Raw genomic sequence first — 26362 nt, forward strand, 5'->3', positions numbered from 1 at the left:
CTCACACTCTGCAGCACATTGGAGTAAGTCCGGGTGGCTGGGGAAGTGGTAACAGCCCTGGAAATTGGTCTTTTTGTACACTGGATACTCAACTGTATGGAATACTGTTTTATTATTAAACAGTACAGATGGTCTATATACTATAGACCATCTGTACTGTTTAATAATAAAACAGTATTTTCAAACTGTTTCAAACATTTTAATAAGAAAAATGGTCAGGAAAAGGTTAAACCTATCATAATAAATAAATACACAAACATAATCGAACCAGCACTGCAATTTTTAAGCTTACAATCTTCCACTTCATGGGAGGGCTCTTGTCTCTTCCTTTTGGTAGCTGCTCTCTGGTCCAGTGCACTGATTGAGGGCTCAGATTCACACATACAGTAAATGTGTTAGAAGAAGCTGCTACCACTGGGCATGTGCAACAGCTGATCGCTGTCCCTTACACTGGATGATGTGGCGCCAGCCCTAGTAATCATATTATATACCGTTGTTATTGTCATAATTTAAGGCACTTGTCAAGAGGAGGGGTGTTTCTGTGCAACGAGAACCCCCCCTGCATTTGCATATATGAACTACTGTATATTGTGCAATATTTCCTTCCTCAATTATACCAGAGGTTACCCTATACTTTAGGGAGCTTTTTAGTGCAGCAGCTGTTTCCAGTAAGGTCCACAGTGCTTACACATAATGCTAGAGGGATTGTCTTTATTATTATTATTATTATTATTATTATGTTTGAGTAGCATGAAACCTAGCATCCTAAGTTGCTTGCTCTAGAATTACTAGTCTGATATCCCTGGGATGTGTTTAGAATATAGGTTTCCCTTTGATTAACAAATTACAAATCATTTATCTCTTTGGGAACATATCCGTTGTAATACATTGGCAGTATCGAAGTAAATGCTATCAATAATAACAATACTGAATAATAATAGCAGCGTATATTAATATTTAAATGTTTAGTTCTGCATACATATGAACAAACAATGATTTCTTCTAATAAAATTATTAGGAGATAAATAATGACCGTATATAGATTGTGTATTTTATTTATTTTCTTGTTGTGTTGATGGCTGCTCCCTCCCCACAGTTTACAAAATGAGGACCCTTTACCAGAGGGCTGGGAAATCCGGTACACAAGAGAGGGAGTAAAGTACTTTGTAGATCACAACACAAAGACCACCACTTTCAATGACCCCCGGACTGGAAAGTCATCGGTGTAAGTAATGGGAAGTATGATCACCAGTCAAGTCCAAACTGGAACACATCTAGTGTTAATAAATCATCTGAACACAAAGCTTAGGAACACACAAATGTTTTTTATTTCAGTTTTTTTTCAACAGCAAAATCAAAGCTGCAAAATTATTCACAGCTGCTTTTTTTTTGCGAACTGCATGATGACAACAGTAGCAAAAAGCTGTGTGCCGTCTCTTGTCGATTTAATGCAATTCGCTTACCACCCGAACTACACATGTGTGTCCCAGGCCTAACACATAACAGTGGTTGCTATGCACATCTATATAACGGCGATATTCACTTACAGCACATGTGCCCAGTAGACAGGACATGGGTAATTGGCTTATTCATGCTATATTTTATTGTGAAGAATATACATAGAACACGTGTATATCTCTTCATTTGCTGTCTGTAAAACATTTCATTTTTTTTTCTGTTTGGCTCATTCCATCGGCTGCTTTGTTTCACACTGACATTTTCATCTCCTCTGTGTTTGAGAAACTGGCACATGCTGCTTTCATTGATTTCTGACCGTTTTTATTTTTTTTATTTCAGTTTTGGCAGTCTATAAAGTCCACAAATATGTAAAAATGTAATAAAAAAAAGACTCGCAATTATGCACAAAATTCGAATAAACAATGAATTTAACGTAATGAAGAGCAGGAGCCAGTCATCTGGTAACTGAGCAACTGGAAGCGAGTAATAAGCTAGGGGGAGATATTTAATATTTAATCTTATTGTCATTTTACAAGCTGTGCTAAAAAAAAAAAAAAAGGAAAGTTCGAATTTTATCGGCAACTTCTCAACTTCAACTCTCTCTCCAAAATATAATTTACACCCGTTGCAAGGGCCACACTGTACATCTAATTCACCATGCTGACGATCAGCTATCTAAAGCTTCGGCTGTCCGACATGGATAATTGTGACCCGTCTGGGAATTGGCAAAAAAAAAAACACTACATCAGTGGTTCCCAAACTGTGTGCCGTGGCTCACTGGGGTGACTCAGGACACTTGCAGGGGGTGCCATGGGTTGGTGGTGCAGAGCCAATTTAAATAATTTATGATTAATTATTAATGGACAAAACCAGTGCTGGTGGCTGCCAATCATAAAATATGTACAATCAGAAGCAAACCCTGTCCTTTACCACATAACTGAATCTAAGAAGCACATATAAACACAATCTCCTTAATTTTATATATGTTTGGGGCCATGGGGTCCTGGTAATTTGTTGGTCATAATTGGCAAATCGAGGTTTAAAACATGTTGGATTTGGCAGATCCAGGCATCGGGGGAACAGGGTATCCCCCTTACCACAATACTCCACTGATGTATGGGCCCCCAAAAAAATTGGATTGTGTAAATGAAATTGTTTCACCACTGTGATGAGCTTGCCTATACTGGTAAATAATAACTAATGACCATTGACAGCTACTTGTATCATTTATGAAGACATCTTAAAATATACTTAGAAGTCAGAAAGACTGCATCACCTGCCCATAGGATTAGGAACAAGAACTCCCAGAAGACATTCTGCACTTATCATTCATTCATGAAATGTCTTTGAAGTATTGCATATTGGGAGATGTTGAGTCATTCTCCACCTTGCCCCCTGTTTGATGTATTCAGCAGTAAATTGAAGTCTGAACAACAGATTATTTTTTTTTATTTTTTGTTTTGAGGGCGGGGGATCCATGCACCATCATTTACTGTTGTTTAATTAGACGGATTTCAATAGTTTAGTATCTTCATTAGACGTAATGGATTAGCCAGGATCCCAGCTGCGGTTTCCTAACTGCACTGAAATGAACCAGCCTACTTTCCTGGTAGCACAAACTGAAAACTTGCTGTGTGTATGCATCAGACCTGAGCTGTAACATGCTCAATTAACATAATGCATATTAATGAGTCACTTTGTGAACCAAGCTAATTGTTCTAACAATCATCTGGTTTCCCGAGTAGCTTTGTTCATGGAAAAGACGGAATTCCAATTGTTTTTTTATTAAACCCAAGGATCATTTTGTTCATAGAATCCATAGCACATATAGAAGAAAAAATGCCTATGAATTGTAATGAGTCAGCGTTTCACCAGCTCTATGTACATATACAGTGGGAGCCATCCTGAGCCATGGCCAAAGGAAGACAGATGAGACAGGCTCCTACTGTATAATATGACTTGTAGGTAGTAATGAATATTTATTTGATTCAGCAGTTGCTTTTCCTATGGCTTTACAGAGCAGCAGAATATGGGGAAGTAGCTCGGAGTAGCGTCAGCCACCTTGACCTTACTGCTGATCTGCATCTACTGTAACTTGTACAGAACAGATCCATACGTCATGCCTATATGTCGCCTCAGTATGTCTTGTGGCTAGAGATCTCTGGCATGAAGGAGCCACGCATAGTGGTGTAGCAGTTTGTCGTTTGAATGGGCAACTTAATTGCAGTTCTGTAAAACCGCTTCACATTATATACCTGTTGTAGTCTGTGTATATCACTTGTAGACTGCGTGCGACTGAGTCTGTATATGAAGCACAACGGAACTTGGAGGGAAAAAAAGCAGCATCTGCTGCATCACTGCATTTTCTATGCAGACTCTATTGCACACAGATATACAAGTGCTTATCAAATGACTCAATACAGCCTTGTGAATTTATTATGGCATCACGTAGTTTGATTAAGAGGCACATACATTGTGCCGAGATGGGATGTTTGACGTGACTGTGGCAGTAGTATAATGTATGAGTACATATATCTGTACATCCCATCACCTTGTTTATGTCCAGGAACAATCTACTTACCCGCTATGCTGCAGTGTTATGGCCTGATAAGAGTTAGGGAAGGCGTTCTAGTAAGATGCATTGTGTTATATACTCATGGTTTCTCACTTCGTAGAGCTCATGCGGAGTCTGACACAATTGCCATCTAATCATAAGCCTAAAGGTAGTGTGTTGGCATCGTCTGTACATGCAGGAGGACATCGTTAATGACCCACAGGAGTGTGCATTGTTAACGATATTGAGTGTTCACACCGGATGATATTTTAAACAATATCTCTCGGTAGTGATAAAATGTGCAATCTAGTTTAAAATATCACTTAATTTGTACCCAGCTTAAAAGGTGTTTTGAGTGAAAAAATATATGTAATATATTTTTAAATATATGTATATATTTTTACCCATGCTGGCCGGACCCAGACAGCATGGAGAGCGCAACTTAAGCCCCTGCACCTATTCTATTCACCCTCTATGGGGGTCGTGGACTCCCTCGAGGGAAAATAGCAGGTGGCCATCGGGAACCCGGCTGTCTGTGTTTTGACAGTCGGGATCCCGACGTCGGGTAAATGCCTGTCGGGACCCTGTCCGGCACCGTCCAGGTTTGCATGCTTAGCAAAATGTACCTCCTTTCTCCAGCAAACAGGAGGTGCGACTTCACATTCAGGGTAGAAAATAATTAAAATTGGTGCACGACGCATACACACTACTTACTGCACACTGTCATTAGGTAATAAAGTCACGAGGAGCCTGTATAATGAAATTCGATCAAGACCCAAATACAGTATCAGCAGCTTTTCCCCTTTACAATCTGACTGCATACTATATTACTGCAGACAGATCACGCATGTCACGGTAATCCTGTGCAGTAACCACCGCAGCATTTTTTTTATATTCGCATCATGGAGAGGGATATAGCGCATTCAGCCAATCAGATGCTACAGCTGGCTGTTATCATTGGTTTGCACCATGCACCAAGGTTCTAGCAGCCACAAGTGAAACTCCTCCACACAGATGCATATGCTGCTGTTTGGTACTCCGTATCGGATACTTTGTGTGTGAAGACACCTTACTGCACTTCAACAGTGTTCACTACCCCTTCGCACAAGGAGTCATGGGTGCCATGTGTGCAGCGATTTTTGTAAAATAAGCCACAAAACATGTTTAGATCTACAGTACCTCTGCATGAGCCCTGGTATGTGCTGTCAGGGACTAGTGACTGGAGCACTGTCCTATGTCTTTCTCCTCTATGGCTGCATGGTATTGCTAGAGAAGGCAGAAGCTTCTTATGCTGCATGGCTAATTTTATTTTTTTCTTCTCTGCATACATTCAACATGTTGTTGTAGTCACATCCTCCGAATATAGCGTCAAGCTCCCCAATCCCTACACTGCCTACAACGTTATGTAGTGTGTGTGAGGTTATCTACTACAGATGTATCCATGTACGTCTAGCCTCCATTTGTGTTAAATAACACTTCTTTGGATTGATTTGGTAGCACCAGGTGACTTTTTCTTGTGGCTCTTTCCATTAAATTGGGTCTCGTTTGCAAAATGAGGGACAAGCTGCTTCTGCTGATTAAAATGATATGCAGCATGCCTGTATTCTGTGTTTCACTCACTGAATATAGGCATGCAGCGTATCATTTTATCCATTTGTTTGGTGAATATGGCACATTTTAATAGAAAAGTTGCACAAACAACAATATTTACTACACACGCATTGTGTTACACAACTGTTAATAATCAGTTGCTGCCTGCTATTAGCCCACAGTCTGAACTTATTGCAGATTTCTGTCTGAGCCTTCAGCAGACTCAAACAGAAATTTTTGGAAAGTAGGTCTATTTACCCTCATCGCATGTTCCACGAGCTAGTTAACCCACAGGTCCAACACTTTTCCTGGAATCTATGGCCATGCAAGGAAAAAGGCTTTTCATTGAATAATTCCATTAATTTCTTATTAACTCACTAACACTTTAGCTTCTCACTAGAGTGCTGCTCTGGGTGATTGGTGTCCCGCATCCCTGATCCCAACTTACTATTAAGGACAAACCAGGGATGAGGTCACCTAGACGCTGGTTGGTGGGCTAGTATTTCTTGGCCAATAAATAAAAGAACCTCAACATTGCTGTTCCGATAAGACGTAATGACCATGTTCGGATATATTGGGTGTGCACACTTGTGAACCTGCTAGTGATAAATATCAGATCATACATCGCCCAGTGTGTGTACGCATGTTTGTATCGCTTGATGTCTATTGCCAAAAGTTACCTAGTAACAGTAAGCATGCATGACCGTGCAGGGTACATAGTAACCATTACACACCTGCTGCTTGTTCCATGTAGGTGGATGTGCACCATCAGTGAAGCGTTTAGCTGTGATGGACATTTCTTGGATTATAAATCGGCATTAGTGGGAATACAGTCTGTGGCAGTAGTTCTCATAGCCGCTTCTAGAAAAGAAATAACAATGGCAGTTAGTGTCTCTCTGACTGGCACACATGCATTTACTTGGATATCCAAAAAGGGTTCTATTAAGGGTTCTATTAAGGGTTCTTGTGGGAGGGGTCTGGCTAAGTTCACATACCAAGCTGTACAGTAGTGAAATACTGCATGGTGTATTAAAAGAAAATACAGTTGTTTTTACATTGCATCACTAATTACATTTCTGTTTGCTTTGTGGCCTCAGGACAAAAGGGCCCCAGATTGCCTATGAACGCAGTTTTCGGTGGAAGCTTGCTCATTTCCGTTACTTGTGCCAGGTAATGATTTTGTGATTTTATATTTATATAATGCAGCAATATATCATGAGGCTAGAGAGCACAGCGGACTGCCATGGGAAAGGGGCATTGGGCATGCTGTCTGAATACATGCTGCTGTCTGTCTGTCTTGCTAGACCTGAGGTTCTTTCTTGTCTACGCTTCTTTGCAGTCTAACGCATTGCCAAGCCATGTGAAGATAACCGTGTCCCGGCAGACACTGTTTGAAGACTCATTTCAACAGGTAAGCTTCTACTGAGCAGTTGAGAAACCTCCACTTTAGTCCTGTTACAGGAGAAAAAAACATTCCATAATTTGCTGTAATGTGCTAAGCCTTTGAGAGCGATAAAGTGGTGAGCGATAAACTACCAGCCAATCTGCTTCTATAAACCAGGTTACAGGCTGTGTTTGATAAATGGAAGGTAGGAGCTCATTGGATGGTCTCTTAACTTTATCACTGTCCAAGACTTTAAGTATATCTGGCTCTTGGTGAGGCTGCATTGTGATATCCATTCATTGTGTGCCCATACACCATGCACCACATTTGCTTTTTCTGAAGATACATGCGATGAGATGTGTGCTGAACGATCTGTGCGGACCAATGTTCTCTAGTGAGAACACTACTGATTTGATTAGATTGTGACTGTGTGCCAGGGGCGGATTGGGACGGAGGTGGTGTATATAATGCGGTGGCGGGGGGAGGGGTGGTAGCGGCGGTGGTGTATGTAATGTGGGGGGGGAGGGAGGGTGGTGGCGGTGGTGTATGTAATGCGGGGAAGGGTGGTGATGTATGTAATGAGTGCTTCATTACATACCTGCTGCTCTCTGCTCCGTGCCTCCAGATGCCGGGCGGAGCTTCTTCAGCCATGCTGGGAGCAGCAGCAACAGTAGGGAGGAAAAGGGAAAGGCCCGTGGGAGTTGCTGTGCGCTGTCGCGCATGCGCAGCAGCCCTCCCGCAGCCATTATGGATTTGGGCAAAGTACCACGGCTGTTGTGCGGTCCGCGGCCCAGCCAGCCCAGGGGCACCGGGAAATGGCCCGATTTGCCGGTGGGCCAATCCGCCCCTGCTGTGTGCAGTAGTCGGGCGATAGCGACACATGGGTCCGCGCATCGCCTTCACTGGCCTGTACACACTAAGCGATCCGTGCTTACTTTCTAAGTGATCTGGACAGATCGCTTAGAAAATAGTCCTTAATCGCTACGTGTGTTTATGCCTTTAGTGGGACTGTCCTCTTTTTAATAAAAAGTGTTGGCTCAGTGACTGAAATGTAGATTGTGAATAATTGTCCTCCTCTTTTCCCATAGATTATGGCATTGAAGCCTTATGATTTAAGAAGACGATTATATGTCATGTTCAGAGGGGAAGAAGGTTTAGATTACGGCGGTTTGGCCAGGTAATTTTGTTTCTGTTGGATATAACTTGTACGTCTGACACTTTTATACGGCTATGTACAGTATTTCTAATGGGGGCAGTACACACGGGACCCTGACAAGGGGATCCCACGCTGCATCCATTTTTTGGTACTTGTGTAGTTTCACAGCGCCCGATATATCGGATGCGATATCAGCCGATATATCTATGCGATCCGAAGCGATTTTTGACCAGTTCATAACCCCACTATCCACTGCGCATGGAGTTGATTTTATAAAGCGTGGCGAGTGTATGCAGATTACTGCGCTCGCCACACTATATAAAATCAATGCGTAGTGTATAGTGGGGTTATGAACAGGTCAAAAATCGATTCAGATCGCATCGATATATAGGCCGATATCGCATCCGATATATCGGGCGTCGTGAAACTACACAAGTACCCTTTTTTTTTTTTTAATACTTACCCCTCCTGTATCTTCTGCAGCAGCTGTTGGATAATTGCCGTAAAAATGGACACTGTACAGTAACATTGTGTTAAATAGTGATTTTTAAAGATGGTCAGGAAGGATGTGTACACTGTGTCCTCCAGAAGAAATGCAATGCAACACATGCAACAAAAGCATAGCTAGCAACTGTGAGATTGCTGTACTATAGAAGGGAGAGAATGGGACAGTGGCCCAACCGGGTATCCTATAGTGCCCTCTAGTGTTCTAGAGCTTGTGTTTTATTTTTTATATAACTGATTGGGTGTCAAAGCCTAGTGCCCTAGATCTATACATATAACGTATGCTTCATTACTGATATACAGCTTGTAGATAACCAACACACATTCATGCATGTTAAATTAAACTGATAAATGTTTGGTAGTTGAAATCAATTTGTAACGCCAGCAAAATATCATAGTTTATATTTTTATAAAGATTGCCTGGTGTTTACGCTGGAAAATAGACGTTTATGGGGAGACATGCTTAACATGTACATGTATATCAGGGGACAATGTAACCAACTGTCAGACACCCTATTTACTTTGAGGCCGGAATCTAGTGCACGTGGGCATGCCCTCAGGCTGGAGGCGAGAAGATTTTGTACACTCCAAAAAGGCTTTTGTACGGTTACGCCAGTAAAAGTATGGGACTCTCTTCCAGAGTGTCGGCAGACATAAGAAATACATTTAAAATAGGGTTGGACCAGCATTTATTGGGTAAAAACATCCAGGGGTACAACCGATAAACATCATTTAGCCCAAAGTGGAATCGAGGTAAAATATTCAAAAAGGGACTTAACACCTAGACAACACCCTCAAGGTTGCACTTGATGGACGAAAGTCTTCTTTCAACCTAAACTACTAAGTTACTACTATGTTACTATGTGAAATGAACTGCTGTGCCTATGGTGGCATAACTAACCCTACGTGAGCCGGCTGGGTGTACCTGGGTTCTTACATTCTGCAACATTGTAAAGAACAGGTTTCCTTTGGTCTAGTAATGTCTAAAAGGCCCCTTACACTGTGACCCAATCCACCTGAATTGGGTCAAATCTGACAAAATCTCACGAGTGTAAGGGGCCCTTTACTTTCTTCTTTCATATAGCTTGCCACCCGGCCATGTTGTTACAGCTGCCTTTCTGTTCTGATAACGAATAACCCACGCTGTTCATTTGAATTGAACTGTCAGGGGTTTCTTATAGGTTTAGAAATTGAATCTGAAAATACCAAGGTGAGATACTGGCGTGTCTATGTAATAGAGTCTGAGGGGTGAATTTATGAAGCTTTGAGAAGTGTTATCTATCCCCATAAAGAACGTTATGAGCAAGTTGATAATGGTTCAGCCAATCAGCTACAATTTGTAAATTGACAGGTAAGAGCTGATTGGCTGAACCATTATCACCTTGCTCATAACGTTCTTTATGGGGATAGATAACACTTCTCACCCCTCAGTCTGCTGAATGTATGGGAGGTCGGCTGCATTTTTAAAGCAGCAATCATTTACAAAGCAAGACCAGCCTTGTTATGCCTTGTAAATGATTGCTGTTTTAAAAATACAGCTGTTATTGTCCAACATTCCACACTTATGGCAAAGTCACACCCTATCCGATGTGCAAGGGACCATGCATCGGATTGTTATCGTAAGTGATTGACATACGATTTGACACTTTTTGATGCGTCAAAATCAAGGGAAAAAGGCCTAAACCATACTATTGTATGGGGGTCTTGAGACCAGCAGAAATGATCCATGGAATAACACCGGTGTAGACCGGCTTATGTGAACCTTCATATTGGAATTAAAAGAAAAGGGAAACGTTGTGTCAGCTGGTGAAGTCTCCGGATGACGGGAACTTTCAGGGCACTTTTAATGCTGCTGTTGTAGTCACCCCGATGTCAGAACTTGTTTGGTGAAAAAAAATATCATGATAAAAAAATGAGTATACAGTGACTACACACTTCTGCTCTTTATTCAGTAGACACCGGGTTTTTGTCCTGTGGTTGCTCTGATTCATAATACTTGGCTGAGTGTGTGGTACCTGCTGTTCATTTGCAGACAGCAGAGTGTATACTGCACTGCGTTGTTTTCCCTTTTTCATTATTTAGATCTAAAAATAGTAAAGTGTTGCCATTCAAACATCATTCAGTCATTGTTTTTTTCTTTTTTTTTTCTTTCAGAGAATGGTTTTTCCTGCTTTCCCATGAAGTGCTAAATCCCATGTACTGTTTGTTTGAATATGCTGGTAAAAGCAATTATTGTCTGCAGATCAACCCTGCGTCCACTATTAATCCCGATCACCTGTCCTACTTCTGCTTCATAGGGCGCTTTATTGCAATGGTAAGTGTTCATTTGTTGCACAGATTCCTTCATTCATACGCAATGTCAGGTCTGCCTGGTTTATTTCACATAAAGAACATTCTTGGTGAAAATGTAACCGACGTGTATATATGGATATAAATTGCACAAAAAAGCTGCTCATGTGTGATCATATGCAAATGGCATCCTATGGCACCATGGGCCTGATTCAGACCTGCTCGCTTATCTGCAATGCCTCCAAGACGGACAGAAGTCTCGCCCTGTGTAAATGGTGAAAATATCCGCTATCCTGCCACACATCCATACGCAATTCACTCACCACCGAATGATCTCCCCATTCTGCAAATGTGTGTGACCCTTCCACAACTCTACAACAGAGACAGGCTGATCGAGGCCAGTGCTGACATCACACACCCTCTTAATGCCTGGCTACGCCTGCATTTTTTCTAACCCTCCATGAAAACGGCCAGTTACCAACCCTAAAAGGCGACTTTCTGTCAGTCAAATTGCGTGGAGAGTGCAATTAGTAATTTTCGCTATTTTTATCGCTTTTTTGGCTTCCGCGTGTACACTACAATCCATATACATGCGCAGTCATTTACTAATCAAACAAATTACGGTACTTATGTAGTATCTGGGCGTCCGATTTAGAAATCGGATCGGATCGCATCGCATCGCATGCGACCAAATCGTATGCGATGCGATGGTCAAGATTTTTCTATAGGATTCAATGTTAAAATGGTCTGAGTCCATTTTAACATAGAATTCAATGGGAAAAAGGGGTCCTTTTCCTTTCCCCACTATCCAAGTGGGCATGGAGTTGGATATAAACCTGTGGCGAGCGTAGCGAGCCACCGAGCCCGAAGCGTGGCGAGCGTAGCGAGCCCCGCAAGGGGACACAGAATACTTTTTAAGAAATATGCGTCCCCTCGCGGGGCTCGCTTCGCTCGCCACGCTTCGGGCTCGGTGGCTCGCTGCGCTCGCCACGCTATATAAAATCAACTCTATGCCCACTTGGATAGTGGGGAAATGAACAGGACCTTCTTAACATTGAATCCTATGCAAAATCGCATCGAATCGCATCGCATCGCATCTGATTGTATGCCTTAAGGTAAGGCATACAATCACAAAATCGGCAGCCCAGATACTACATAAGTACCCAAATTACAAATTCCCGCAACACCGATCAACTCTGAATAAGGCCCCATGTGTGGACACCAGGAGCCCAGTGCCTCATGTTGGTCCAACTGAACATGGATTGGATTGTTATCAGGGCCCTGATTCTGGTTCACTCGCAAAAAGCTAGTTCTATCTTTAATGCACAAGGCCATGTGCACTGCAGGTGGGGCTGATGTAACAAGTGCAGAGAGAGTTAGATTTGGGAGGGGGGTGTACTTCAAACTGATATTTATATTGCAGTGTAAACATAAATCAGTCAGTATTTACCCTGCACAGAAACAAAATAACACCCAAATCTAACTCTCTCTACACATGTTACATCTGCCCCACCTGCCGTGCACCTGGTTTTGTCCATTAAGAGAGAGAATTTGCTTTCGCGAGTGAACCAGAATCAGGCTTCAGGTGTACAGGGTCATGTGGATGGATGGCCATTGTTATAGCCTGTGTCTGTCATCCTTGCACAGTGCCAACAGAAGAAAGAGCAGACTCTTGGTGGTGTACAAATGCTATGGATCAAATCCTATTAAATGGTCTGTGACGTGAGTGTTGAAAAATGTACAAAAAAGTATTACGACCAATCCACACTGGATATGCCTGATCTCCTCTGATCTTGGAGGCCAAGCAGTAATGGGCCTGGCCAGTCCCTAGATGGGAGAACTCTAGGGAATTCCGAGGAGTCGTAAAACTCAGAAAAAGAACAATAGAACACACACACACACACGACCAACCAGGATCTGTTTACGTTTACAGCCCGGATGAATGATTCAATCTCCAGCAGACATTTTCCAATATGGAATGTATAGCGGAAGAATGACGGTCTCTATGCAACTCAATGGCAATATATAGGGAAAAAAAAGGTTTTTTTACACCTGCCTAATCAAAATGTATTGCTCTGGGGATGTGTGCTGAATAACACATCCCACTCACCTACACTCAAGCAACTATACAATTAGTAAGTGTTCATATTAAAAATATTATTCGGACTCACTAGGAGGAACAATTTATCTGCATAACATATTCAAATTCTTTTAATGAGCTGGGTACACGCTTAGGAGACTGCGAGAAGTGTCGGCGCTGGCGATGATCGCACCCAAATGGCAGTAAAATGCTGTCAGGCGCCATCTTGTGGCCGGTTTCTAAATAAAAATACATAGAAAACCCCATTAACTCGCCCTTTGTATATTATGCAAATATACTTAACCCTTTGAGTGCCAAGTGAATTTGTCAAAATAGGTGTGAAAATTGTCCAGCAAAGATTTGTATTCATTAAAATGACCTGGAATGTTTATTTTATTAAGGAAATCTCTTTTTTTTTTTCTTTTTTTTTTTTTTTTACACAACATTTTTTTATTTGAATTTATATAACAAATGTGAGGGATGCTGAAATTTTTAGCAGATGTTTTGCGCATCTCTCAAAGATGTTGGACTCAAAGGGTTAATGTAACTCTTCCACCTATACATACAGGATTTCTTTTTCTAGAAGGATGTGTTTAGCATTGTATTATCATGTACTTCGGGCTTTGTGACTGTTGGTACGCTATTATTTTTGTAAGTGCTTCACATAAAGGATAAATGGACATGACACCGCTTTTTAAGTGCTGAAAATGACATTGACAGCAAAGTGGTGTGAATTGCTTATCTTGTACGTACAGACTGTGCTATTCCACATTATGTCTGAACGCCCACTATACACAAGTACAGCCGCTATCTGCTGAGAGCAGTTATAAAGCAAAAGGTTGATATGGGAGAAACGCGTGGCTGCGCACTTCAGGGTCATCACTTTGACATTTGTATTCTTTAGACCAGCGGTGGGGAACCTCCGGCCCGAGGGCCGTATACGGCCCCCGCAGCTGGTCTGTCTGGCCCGCCCACCCACCTGCCCGGCGGCTGCGGAGGGAGTCAAGTACAGGGGAAATCTCACAAGAGCTACCAAACTCTCTCGAGATTTCCCCTATACTTGACTCCCTGCACAGCCGTCGGACCACGCAGACCAGCAATTCTTAAACTGCCGGAGCGTGGGACGGCTGCCGCAGGTGAACTTGTGTTTTTTCTTTTTAATTTATGGCCCAAAAGGCATTTTTCGCCTATACAAACGGCCCTTGTCCCCAAAAAGGTTCCCACCCCTGCTTTAGACCCAGCCGTGAAGAAAAATGTTGCCATTTGCCTGCTTTGTACTTAGGGCAGTACCTGAGCAAGTGATGTTACATGTGTCTACTATCAGTGATTATTATTATTATTTGTTTGTGGTGGGGGAGGGTGGTGGAACTATATGTTATTGTTTATGTAACACTGTGGTTTTCAGGTGTGGATTGTTAACAAGCAGTGATTTGCTTTCCCTTCATTTCCAGGCTTTGTTCCATGGGAAGTTCATCGACACGGGCTTCTCTCTCCCATTCTACAAGCGGATGTTAAGCAAAAAACTAACTATTAAAGACTTGGAGTCTATTGATCCCGAATTCTATAACTCTCTAATATGGATTAGGTATGTGACCAAAGATTTAAGGCCATTATACTAAGGTTGTATGTAGACAAGGGGAAAAGTGTAATAGCCTGTGACTTGCAGACATTGGTGAGATCCCAGCAAGTCTACCCATATATATTTTTATATTTGTGGTGCAGAGAAAAATGAACAATGACCATAGAGAACAGACATGGGTAAATTAAAACTTGCAAACTGTCCAAAATAGGTCCATCTTGACGTATGGATCTCTGGGCAGTTGCCCAGAGCCCCAAACTTCTAGGGGCCTTCAGGCATTGGAGGGCTAGGCCAGTGACATTGGATCCCTAGAGCCAATGCCTCCAGAGCTTCTTGGGAGTCTGGTAGAGAATGCTGTGTGGCTGCTATAATTGTGAATTACAAAGTAATTAATAACTGTCAGTATTCTGATTGGCAGATGGCTTTAGTTATAATATCCACCAATCGGAGTACTTTCTGCCATTCGCTGTTTGGAAGCGTGTGAAGAGAGGGCGTGGGATTGCAGGAGGGTAATTGTTTTGCTTTGCCTGGGGCTTATAACTTTTCAGTGCTAGCATTCTTGTGCAAGGTACTAGAACTTCCAACCAGTCCATGCGAAATACATGGAACAGTTCAGTGTGGAAACAGGCCATGATAGGGGGTGCTGTCTAAATTCACATATGCATGATACTTTTTCTTGATACAATGAGTAACATATTCTGCTCATTACTGCCATAAAGCAATCTAGTGGATGGAGGAGTGTCACAGGAGTAGCCCACTCAGCCCACAGTGGAAGATAATATATCTGTATTTTGTCCACATTAACAATTACATATGTCGACATTTTGACCTTGTAGGCATCATAAACGTTGACATTATGAAGTTTGGCATTGTCCCCAGCACCAGTAAGAGCAGACACATTGTACCCATCTTTGCTGTTTTGCAGACCTGTGTTATGACAGTCACAGTGGTGCAAGTAACTGCCGTTTTAGATTTTGGATGGTATCCCATTATACATTTTCTCTCTCAGTCCTTTGGGGGGGATAAGGGGGGGCAGCGGCACTGGATACTAATAGGACTAAACCTGATAACAAGCACCAAGCCAGTCTCTATGCCTGATAACAAGCACCATGCAGGTGTCCCTCACTTAGATGCTAAAGAAGTAATGTTCTATGCCTGAACATATCAAAGTTCTACTTGTGTCTCTCTAACCGAGGAGAATAATTGGGTAGGAAGCGTTATCCCTGTATGTATTATACACCATCTCCTGTAGTATGCTTTGAATACAAGATAAAATGTGTGCAATAATGTTTGTGTCTTGTTTGCAGGGACAATAACATTGAGGAATGTAACTTGGAGATGTACTTTTCTGTGGACATGGAGATACTAGGAAAAGTCACATCCCACGACCTCAAACCAGAAGGAGCCAACATCCTCGTTACTGAGGAGAACAAGGAAGAATACATTGGGTAAGAAGATATAAATGTGAATCTGTCCAGCAGTAACAGGGACCTCGCACACCGTGTAATCACTTCAGATCAGTCTCCGGCCTAATCTTGTGACCTCCCAAAGCTGGAGCCCTACTGCTCAACCTTCCATTCCGTGTTGTGTCTGGGCACAGCGGTCATGGCTCATTCCGCGATTTGCCCATGATTTTACTTTATATGTACGTGCTGCCTACATACCGGAGAAACAGCTGCTACATGCATAATATTAATGTCTCCTGATAGATAGGCAGACTGCATTCTCCAGTATTATTGTCTGCATCCACTCTGTAGGTCACTAGTATAATTCGGGCAATCCATTCTTCCCACATGTGTGCATGAGATGACATGTAGTCCTTGGCTACACAAAGCAGTTGTTATTAATTGTTTAGTTAATTGAGATAAGTAAATATACTTTATATTGAACTTGTGACCGATGTGTACCTCAGTGACAGATGTGCGCCTAGCAGGTTCTGGCTGGTTTTGCGGTTGCTTATTACATAGTGTTACGTCTACAGTGTGATACGCACAGCATAATCTAGTTCCACTATAACCCAATTGCCAGGGAAAGAGCAGTTCTGGACTGCACTCTGTATATCATACTCTCCATCCCACGTTAGAGCAGTATGGGAAGCCAGCACAGGAGAGAGCATAGAGTATGCAGACTCTCTGAGCCGTATTCAATGCAGCTGGCGAGGGGGTTAACCCCTTCAGTGGTGTGGTTTTTTTTTTCTCTAGGGAGTGCTCCCCACTGGGCAAGTTTTTTCTGGGGAGCACTCCCTAAAAAAAACCCCCACCACTGCAACCCAGCTGAACAGTTTATCAGCTGCTGCCCAGCCCTGCCCTGCCCCCGGCAACCCGGCTGGGTGCGGCTTAACGTTACAAGGTCACGCCGCACACAGCCGAGGGCAAGGAGGCAGGGTTGGGCAGCCACTGCAGCTGAGCACTGTGTGTGATCTCAGTGCTCAGCGGTGCTGCCTGGCGGGAGGGAGCGCAGGCAGTGGCGCTCCCGAGAATTTTCCAGGTTTGCCAGTCTGCGCACTGGAGTATAACCCGGAAAATTCTCAGGAGTGCCACTGAAGGGGTTAAATAGTGAGGATCGCCGAAAACAAGCAACCCTCGCTGCTTGACGGAGGAATCCTCACGGTAAGAGGACAGTGACAGAATTCCCCCAAACAGCGAGGCTCGCGGCTATTGCAGGGAGCCCGCTGCATATAGCCGCGAGCCTCGCTGTTTTAGTGGCTGCACACGCAGTTTCCACATCACTGTAAAAACCCAGCAATGTGGAAATGGCATGTGCAGGGGGGTCAGTTGAATACTGACCGTTTGAGCTGTCACAGGGAGCAGTCAGCACTGCTCGCTGCCACAGGGAGCAAAAAGCATTTAATTCTGCCCTCTGGCTGTGCTATGAGGTGAAGCAAGCAATTGGAGGGCATTCTATATTGCATGCCTTCTCCCGGCAACTAAGGGGGTGAAAACAGTAGAAAAATAAATAATTTTCCTAAATAAGTAGGTGGCCAGGTTAAATTATCCTGCTTTAAACCTTACAGATACATTTACAGCTGTATTTTATTACAGCCGCCTCATCTTTGGTCATTTCACCCAAAGCATTTAAAGGAGCAATGATTTCAAATACAAAACAAGGCATATATTATATTTAATATAATTGTCCATTCCAGGGACCGAAATTCCATAAGACATAACGGCTTCGATAAGTCATCTTTTGGATTCCGCATCCATGTATTGAGTATTATTGCTTATTGTGCTTTTTGTGTAGCGCATGCAGCAGTATAAGGTTATATGTAGAACATCTGCATACAGTACAGGCAAATCACAATTCGGTCTGCTGGCCTTATACAGTACTTCTATTAGCCGTGCCTGAATTGGAGAGGGAAGTGCTTTTGTGACCCTTTTCTTCCTTTTGTTTTTTTCTGTAGTCTGATGGCCGAATGGAGATTTTCCCGAGGGGTGGAAGAACAAACCAAAGCATTTCTCGATGGCTTTAATGCAGTGGTCCCGCTACAGTGGCTGCAGTATTTTGATGAAAAAGAGTTAGAGGTTCGACTTGTACAAATGTACATATATACATATATTTCCAAAACACAATGATCTAACTATCCATTTTCTCTAAAACACAAATTATTTAGCAAGCAGGGACTGACTTGGGCTGCTTTATAACCATGGTGCTTGAGTGTGTGAGTGGCATAGTCTCACAAGGCCATGGTTTGTGAGGGCCAGTCCTATTAGCGGCATGCCCCATCTATCTTTGTGCCACTCAAGGACGGAGGGAGAGCAAACAATAGAGAGAAGTAAGGCTATGCATTGAGCAGCCACCCCGGCTCTCTGAGTGGCCAGAACGGCCCAGCAGCCCATTGGTTATTCTGGCACTTGCCTGAAGTGTGAGATGGCCAGTCCGGCCCTGTTAGCTAGTCTTTTATTTGTAAATCATTTACTTCCACTGTTCTTCTTGAAAGATTCCAGCAGACAAGAATCTAAAATGTAGATCATCAACCAGAAAAAAATTGATAGCACGGACTCAGTCAACGGTGAAGGGGGCGAGTTGCAATAGTACATTAACAACCTTGCCGCTTGATCTTGCATTTGCTGATTTTTTATTATGCAACCAGCAAATGAGGCAATAATAGGCAGGAGAACCTCACCCCTAACTGGACTAACTTCATAGTGTAGTATTTCAGTCTTTCCCAGAATTCACACACCTCAGAGTAATCTACATACTTCTATATAATCTGCATCCGGTGGATCTGATTATTAGGTATTTTCCAACATTATTCTGTCAGATAGTTGTCTGTTTTCTGTGATTAGAATGTTTTCTGGAAAATACCCCCACACCTCAGAAAACCACCCTATATAAATGGGCCTAAGAATAGTATAGTAATATTTTATTCATGAAAACCTTATAAAGGGTTAAAACTCAGACATTATATATAAAATATAAGCTAAACCTCTCCTACAACGGATCATGGCTGTAGAGTTCCACTTCCTTTTAGTGGTTCAAGAAATCATCAATAAGGAACACAATGGGGGAGGCCACTCAATGCATTTTGCTGACCACAACTTCTTCCGGGATGTGGCTCCTTCCATTGTACATGCACATTTATAGGGCGTGCCTACAACTTTTAAAGCTCCCATTTCAATACCACATTATGCAATTCTAATAAACTACAATTAATTAAGTTCTAAAATTACTTTGTGGCATGGGAATCCCATGAGAGATTGGAATACTACACTCTTGTTTCCCCACCTCGACCCTCCGGCACACTAACGCTGCCCATACACTTATGCGATCGGATTCGATGCGGCATCGAAGTGTGATGTCCATCGCATCTTATGGTGCAAATAGTGCCCCCTTTCAGCACCCGATGTTGCGTGCCATCTTGCGATGGCACATCGGGTGCTGGAAGAGGGCGAGCAGAGGGTGGCTGAGTAGCATAGCGCTATGCACTAGCACTAGCAGGCGGTGGGTGGCAGAATTTGGAAAAAAATATTTCAACACTTGGCGGCCCTCTGATTGGCTGAAACCCACAATTAATGCATGTGAATATTCCTAAAACCTGCACTGTTAGTATGCTTTGAGGCCCAAAACACTGCACTACATACATTATTAGTGTCTTCCTGTAAAGTATTTCTTTAATCTATTTCTATACATTTTAATTGTGTTAATTATTCACTTTAGAAATATGTTAATGTCATTGGGGTCAGTCCAGTTAGGTGCGAGTTGTTTCACGAAACTCAGACCTTGCACAAATGCACGCACCCGGGAATTCTCCAATCCAGTTATAAATACCTCTTCACGCAACTCGCAGTGCGGAAATGTGACTGTTCTACAATATGCACTGTAGATGCGAAGTGGGGCAACCCTCCTGGACCCCAGTAAAATAATCAATTTGTTAGCAATAATAATAATTTTATTTATATAGCGCTCTTTCTCCAGTAGGTCTTAATGCCCTTTAACAGATATAATTAATGTAATACAGTACAGGAAAAATGAAGTACAGAAAAGCTTTTCTTAAACAATACTTAAGGGCATTATGGAAATGCTTGAGTAAACAGGAAAGTCTGGAGTTTGTTTTTGAAGGAAGAATTCTAGAGTGGGGGCCTCTCGAACTGTGCAGGGAAGGGAGTTCTATAGAGCCGGAGCCACATGGATAAAAGCTCCACCCCAGATGAATTACAGATCGCAGTAATCGGGTGGGACAGTATGGAATCAGAAGCTGCTTCAGGTACCTTGGGCCTTGGTCATGTAGTAGAATCATATAGAAGGATGTTACTGGGAAAAGGGAAAATAATGGATGCTTTTAAAAGGTGTCCAATGGCTGGTTTGAAAAATAAATAAAAATATTGTTAAAGCTTACAAACTTTAATTGCAAAACAAAATTATAATAATTGAAAAACAGGTGCTTGTGGGGTAAATTGCAGTCATTTTAAAGTAAAAAAAATGATGCAAGCAATTATGTAAGCCAAAAATAATTGTTTTGTATTAAATTTTGGGTGCATAATTTAACAAAAAATTGTTTTGTAACAGGACAATCGCTGATCACCAGTTGTCTACAGTGCAATTCAGATAGTGCTGCTTTGAACATACAAAAGGACTGTAGTGCCTCAGTAATCCACTAGAGGGTGACGTTGTCCTTAGATTAGTTTTAGAACTTTTTCAGGTAACTGTAATTTGTGTCTTAATCTTTGCGTGAGAGAGGATACCTGTATCTGTGTAGAGAAGTAGTTACAGCATTTAGGAACAATACACCCTGTAATGCAGGACATTATGAATTTGCTTTTATATTGTGCTGCAAACATTCTCAAAAACATGTTTTTATAGTGTGTGTGGTTCGGGTCACACAGTAATGTCTACCATAAGGAAGAATCGTGAAAAAAATGTAAATAAAAAAAGGAATAAATCCCATGTACAATGTGTATTGGCACATATTAATCACATGTAAGATTGGTTATTGTGATGCAGATTCCTGGGGCATGTAACCGTATATTAATAACCAATATATTGTTAGAATTCCGTTCATGGAACGTGCTAGAAGTCATGTGATATCTTCTGTGGTATCCGGTCTCTGTGTCGACAATGCCTAGGACAACAATGACTAGGTTAACCCCTAATGGACTACAGTGAGTAGGTTGACACCTAAAATTGGATAACATAACCTAGGTTGACAATGACAGAAGGAGGACACAAGCTAAATGTCGACATGAACATGGTCAACGCTGAAAAGGTCGACATGCATTTTTTTCATGATTTTTTTTTTAAAAACGGACTTTAACATCCACGTGGGCATAGAGTTAGATTATAATAGTGTGCCCGAAGCATGGTGAGTGCAGTCAGCCATGCGAGGGGACACGATATACAATGTTCATGTCAACATAAAAAAAAAACATGAAAAAGATGCCTACCTTTTCAGTGTCGACCATGTTCATGGCGACCTTTACCTTGTGTTGAGCTTTTGCTACTGTCAACCTAGAGTATGTCGACAATTCCTAGGTGTTGACCATTAGTGGTCAACCTAGTGACTGTTGACCTAGACATTTGTCTATCCTCTATACCAGGCATTTCTAACCTGCGGCCCTCCAGTTGTTGTATAACTACAAGTCCCCTCATGCCTTGCTACAGTTTTGCTATTAGGGAATGGTAAAACTATGACCAGGCATGCTGGGATGTGTAGTTTCACAACAGTTGGAGGGCCACAGTTTGGACATGCCTGCTCTATACCATAACCGTCTTCTGTGGGGTAGATAGGACTTGGCTGCAGTCTGTCTGACATTTGCTGTTACAGGTAATGCTGTGCGGTATGCAGGAAGTGGACCTATCTGACTGGCAGCGGAACACGGTCTATCGCCATTATACACGGAACAGCAAGCAGATCATTTGGTTCTGGCAGGTAATTCACCCTGATAGGAAAAATGTCATCAGTGATTGTGTTATATTACTGAGCGTTTTATACCATTGCCTTTTTTAGCCTTCATATATGCCACAGCCTATGAAACATGTTTATGCTCCACCACTGTGTATGCTACTAATGCGTGATCTATAGGACTCCTGCTCTGCAAACAGCTTTCTTTTACCTGTTGCTAACATTAGCTGTGAAAGCCAGGATTTTTTATGTTAAACTTAAGGTACCCATACAGTACTGCATGGTATTGGGTGCAATACCCTGCCAACTACCTGCCAGAGAGCCGCCAGGCTCCCGGGCAGCAGGATTGCATACAATACACCATTTGCATAAGATGTATAGTATGTAATGCCATTGATTGCCACAGGATCTAACAAATCCCTGTGGCAGCCATGGAGATATCCAGATCCAATCCAATGTGTACGGGACCATGAATTGGATTGGATCCGGAGGTAAAAAGCATACAATATGGCACGTTTGACCTGATTTATCAGCCTATGTGAAAAGGGGCTATATCGTTTAATGGGCACCTTAATACAATGGGCACCTTAATACACAGGAAATGACAGCTTCAGTAATCACTGTTTAGATCATGCCACCATGTAATCTGACACATGGTCATGTGTAGAGGCTGTATGTATGTCCTGGCTCTGTATGTGTATTTACCAGAATTAATTTATCGGCTTCAGTATTATGCACTGACATGTTCTGTGGGTGACATGTATTATGGAAGTCATCTAGAGCCACACAATTCTGTTCAAATGTATATATCCTACTACTGGATAAATGTAAAACTTATGCATGTTCTTGTCACTGTACAGCACAGTGGATCCTTTTGCCGCCCTATAAATAAAACTTGCAATGAAGTAATAATAAATGATTGATGTCTTGTTGTCATGTTGTAGTTTGTGAAGGAGATGGATAATGAAGTGCGATTACGGTTGATGCAGTTTGTTACCGGAACCTGCAGGTTACCTCTAGGCGGGTTCTCAGAGTTGATGGGTAAGTATCCAATTAGTACTTTATAACATAATCAAATATCTTGCATTTAAAGAAACAACTGACATATAATAGTTATCATCCCATTCAGTGTAACTACTGTATGTAAATTGCAGCCTTCTGTGCATAGGATAAGCACTCTGTAGAGCGGACAATGTTGTCTCTTTTATAAAGTGTATTTTATATATTGTATAGTGCACCCAAGATGGCTGCATCCTTTTTAAAATGTCATCTCTTCGGCAAATATAAAAGCACTTTGGACCTTTATGAGCAAGGTGTTAAGGGCAGCACTGATGGTGTAATGGTTAGCATTACTGCCTCACAGCACAGAGGTCTTGGGTATCAATTCCCACCATGACCCTAACTGTGCGGAGTTTGTATATTCTCCCCATGCTTACGTGGCTTTCCTCCGGTTTTCTCCCAGATTCCCCAAAATATACTGATAGCTTAATTGGCTCCCAGCAAAAATTAACTCCAGAATGTCTAAGCTTCACTGGGGCAGGGACTGAGGTGACTGTTTAAATATTCTCTGTAAAGCTCTGCGGAATGTGTGCATTATATAAATAACTGGTAATAATAATATAAATGATTGATATTATTATTACAGGAAGTAACGGCCCCCAAAAGTTCTGCATTGAGAAAGTTGGAAAAGAAACATGGCTGCCAAGAAGTCATACGTGGTAAGTGCTAATTACACAGTGCAAGTAATGCTAAGGTCAATTTGGGGCTTCATTTTCTTATTTTATTCTTTAAATCAGGGATGGGGAACCTTTGGCCCTCCAGCTGTTGGTGAACTACACATCCCAGCATGCCCTGCTACAGTTTTGCATTTTGGTCATGCTAAAACTGTTGCAGGGCATGCTGGCATGTGTATTTCAACAACAGCTGGAGGCCCGAAGGTTCCCCACCCCTGCTTTAAATGAATGGTGATGTGTTGCTCTTTTTTTAAAGGTTAAGGGGGGTATTCAATGTCAGGGGCACGGCTGTCGAGCTAGCGCGACAGCCGTGCCCCTGTCCCGTTCTTGTTTTGCTTGCCTGGAGCTAGGCAGTCGGGATTCAATGTCCCGGCTTCCGAGCGGCGAGAAGGGGGCGTGGCCGCGAGCTCAGAACGGAAATAGACGAGCTCTGGCCGGGAGCTCGCATATTTCCGGCTTTTCTCGGCTGAACGAGCCCGACAGCTTGTGATGTCGGCTCGTTCTGCGCAGAACCCCTGTTCAATGCTGTCAGAAGACAGCATTGAATAGGACCCCGCAGCCATCTCCCCCCGTCGGGAGATGGCTGCGGGAGCTCGAATGACATTGAATACCCCCCTAGAAGTCCCACACTCCATAAACTATACAATTATGTTCTAGTCAGGTTATAACATTGCGTCTGCTGTGTATATGGCAATGACTGATTTTATATATTTTATACAATTTTGGTAGTTATAGAACTGTAACCTTCACCCCTAACCAGGAGTCAATGAATTCTTTGCCAGCTGGGAATTCCTTAGCAATAATGTATTTGCTGAATTCTAGAGTTCTTAATGCAAAATGACTAATTTTCTTGCTCCTGCTGCAGGCCTTATCTCTGTTAGTACATGCAGCTGTCCAGTATAATACTGTAATTCAAAGGGGCCTGGCTTACATTGAGTGGCCTAACGTACTTTGGATAAAGACACCGCTTATAAGTAACCTCTGCGGCCTCTTTTCTCTGCAGTTTCAACCGCCTGGATTTACCACCATACAAAAGCTATGAGCAGCTCAAAGAGAAGTTGCTTTTTGCAATTGAAGAAACTGAAGGATTTGGACAGGAATGAAGAGCAGCTGCGGATAAGGAATACAGGAGTTATTATGGACCTCTGTTTTATGCCCAGCCAAGTAAAATTGCACATACTTAATTGTATATATGCTGTTTAGTCTGTACAGTGATCTTTCTGAAACTAATGCGTAGACATTTCTGTTCTTCCACATAGATATGCAAAACACTTTAGCCTTTTCTATTTTTATTTATTTTCCCTTCAAATGACTGAATAGAAGAAAAAAAATGACTTTAATTTTAAAAGCTGACTGAAGACTTTATTTTAAGATTTATATATCTATGTGTATGTACGGAGAACTCTAGTTTTATAGAGTTTGATGTATAGAAAACAGCCATTTGAGGAGGCCTGGACTTGCTTTATTCAATCCACGAAATAGTGGTTTTTCTCATGACATCTTCTACCACAGATGTCTATTGCATGGCTGCCAACGAAGCTGTTGTAGGCTAATGCCAAAATAAATAAAAAAATCTTGATTAAAATAAACAAGAAAATAATAAAAAAATAAAATAACTGCTGCTGGCTTTTTAACATGGCAGAATATGCACAGATCTGCCAAGTTTCATTTACTTCAGTGTGGTAGCTGATCTCTGTGGACGGTGCAAATGTAGCCAAGGCCGAGAGTCAAGCCTCTAATTGCCTAGGTAGGTTTGTTATGATTCTTAACCTTTAATATGAGGGTGTCACAGTGCTGTAGCTTCGCAGTGCGGCCGTGATTTGCACCCGACAATGAAAGTGTTAGTGATGGAACAATCAGTGGATTGCCACAGGCGAGCTTTACTTTATAGGTACAAGACAGAGTAAAACTCAATCTCTTGCGTGAATATCAGGATTACATTGCAAACTTATCAAACAGAAATGATTAATAAATTTTTTTTAACCTCACATGTGTTAAGTCTTTTATATTGTCCAAATAGTCTGGCTATGGATTGTGATTCCTCTCTGAATAATGATGTGGCTCAGTCAGTGACCTGTATTATGTATGCTGTGGCTGAGGTAAGTTGAAGAACTGCTGGAGAGTGGGCGGCTGCATAAAGTTTCAAAAGAGAAGGGATGCTGCCACCTTTATTACGGCACAGGCAGTAACACACATGGGTGAAACATTTCCCACAACTTTATAAGTGAAGTAAAAAAGAGAGTTTTTGATAGTTATAAGTAAAATCATTTTTTATTATTTTTGAGCCCTGTGGGGGACACTGGGAAGTTGTGTTATAGTGAAAATGAAGGAATGCAGGTACATTACATTGTATAACTAGTCCGTAGCGCCTCCTAACAATGTTCTATTTAGAAACTGAAACACATCACTTAAGAGTATCCTAGAGGATCGAGAGAGCCCTGATTCCTTCCAATAAACAGAGCCCTTCTCTTCTGGAATCCTTATACGGCATAGTTACCTCACCTCCTGCATTCTGCAGGGGACTCCCTGAAATAACAGCAATCTCCCTCTCTCCCTCATTAGTCTACCAATCTCCCTCCTGTCACCTAGCCCACATTACACTTACATTTTTTGGGGAAAAGGGAATGAGAGATAGATACATTTACATTGAATCATCGGCACCATTTCCCAGCACTTTACCAAGTACAGTAGCTCTT

The 26362-nt window shown here is 42.1% G+C and overlaps 1 protein-coding gene across 2 annotated transcripts in view; it reads left to right on the forward strand.

Moving 5' to 3' along the window:
- WWP1 (WW domain containing E3 ubiquitin protein ligase 1) overlaps positions 1-25654 on the forward strand; it is a 99300-nt gene extending 73646 nt beyond the window's left edge. For both annotated transcript variants that reach the window (XM_083187358.1, XM_083187359.1), the window contains exons 13-24: positions 1097-1225; positions 6700-6772; positions 6942-7013; positions 8075-8163; positions 10801-10960; positions 14467-14600; positions 15902-16042; positions 17995-18115; positions 21856-21960; positions 22878-22974; positions 23579-23651; positions 24670-25654. In XM_083187358.1, coding sequence (XP_083043484.1) covers positions 1097-1225; positions 6700-6772; positions 6942-7013; positions 8075-8163; positions 10801-10960; positions 14467-14600; positions 15902-16042; positions 17995-18115; positions 21856-21960; positions 22878-22974; positions 23579-23651; positions 24670-24769 — 1294 coding nt within the window. In that variant the 3' untranslated portion in view covers positions 24770-25654. The remainder of the gene's footprint in view (positions 1-1096; positions 1226-6699; positions 6773-6941; positions 7014-8074; positions 8164-10800; positions 10961-14466; positions 14601-15901; positions 16043-17994; positions 18116-21855; positions 21961-22877; positions 22975-23578; positions 23652-24669) is intronic.
- Positions 25655-26362: the final 708 nt, after the last annotated feature.

The sequence above is a fragment of the Crinia signifera genome, chromosome 5 (assembly GCF_055691185.1).
Source record: "Crinia signifera chromosome 5, ASM5569118v1, whole genome shotgun sequence".
Lineage (NCBI taxonomy): Eukaryota > Metazoa > Chordata > Amphibia > Anura > Myobatrachidae > Crinia > Crinia signifera.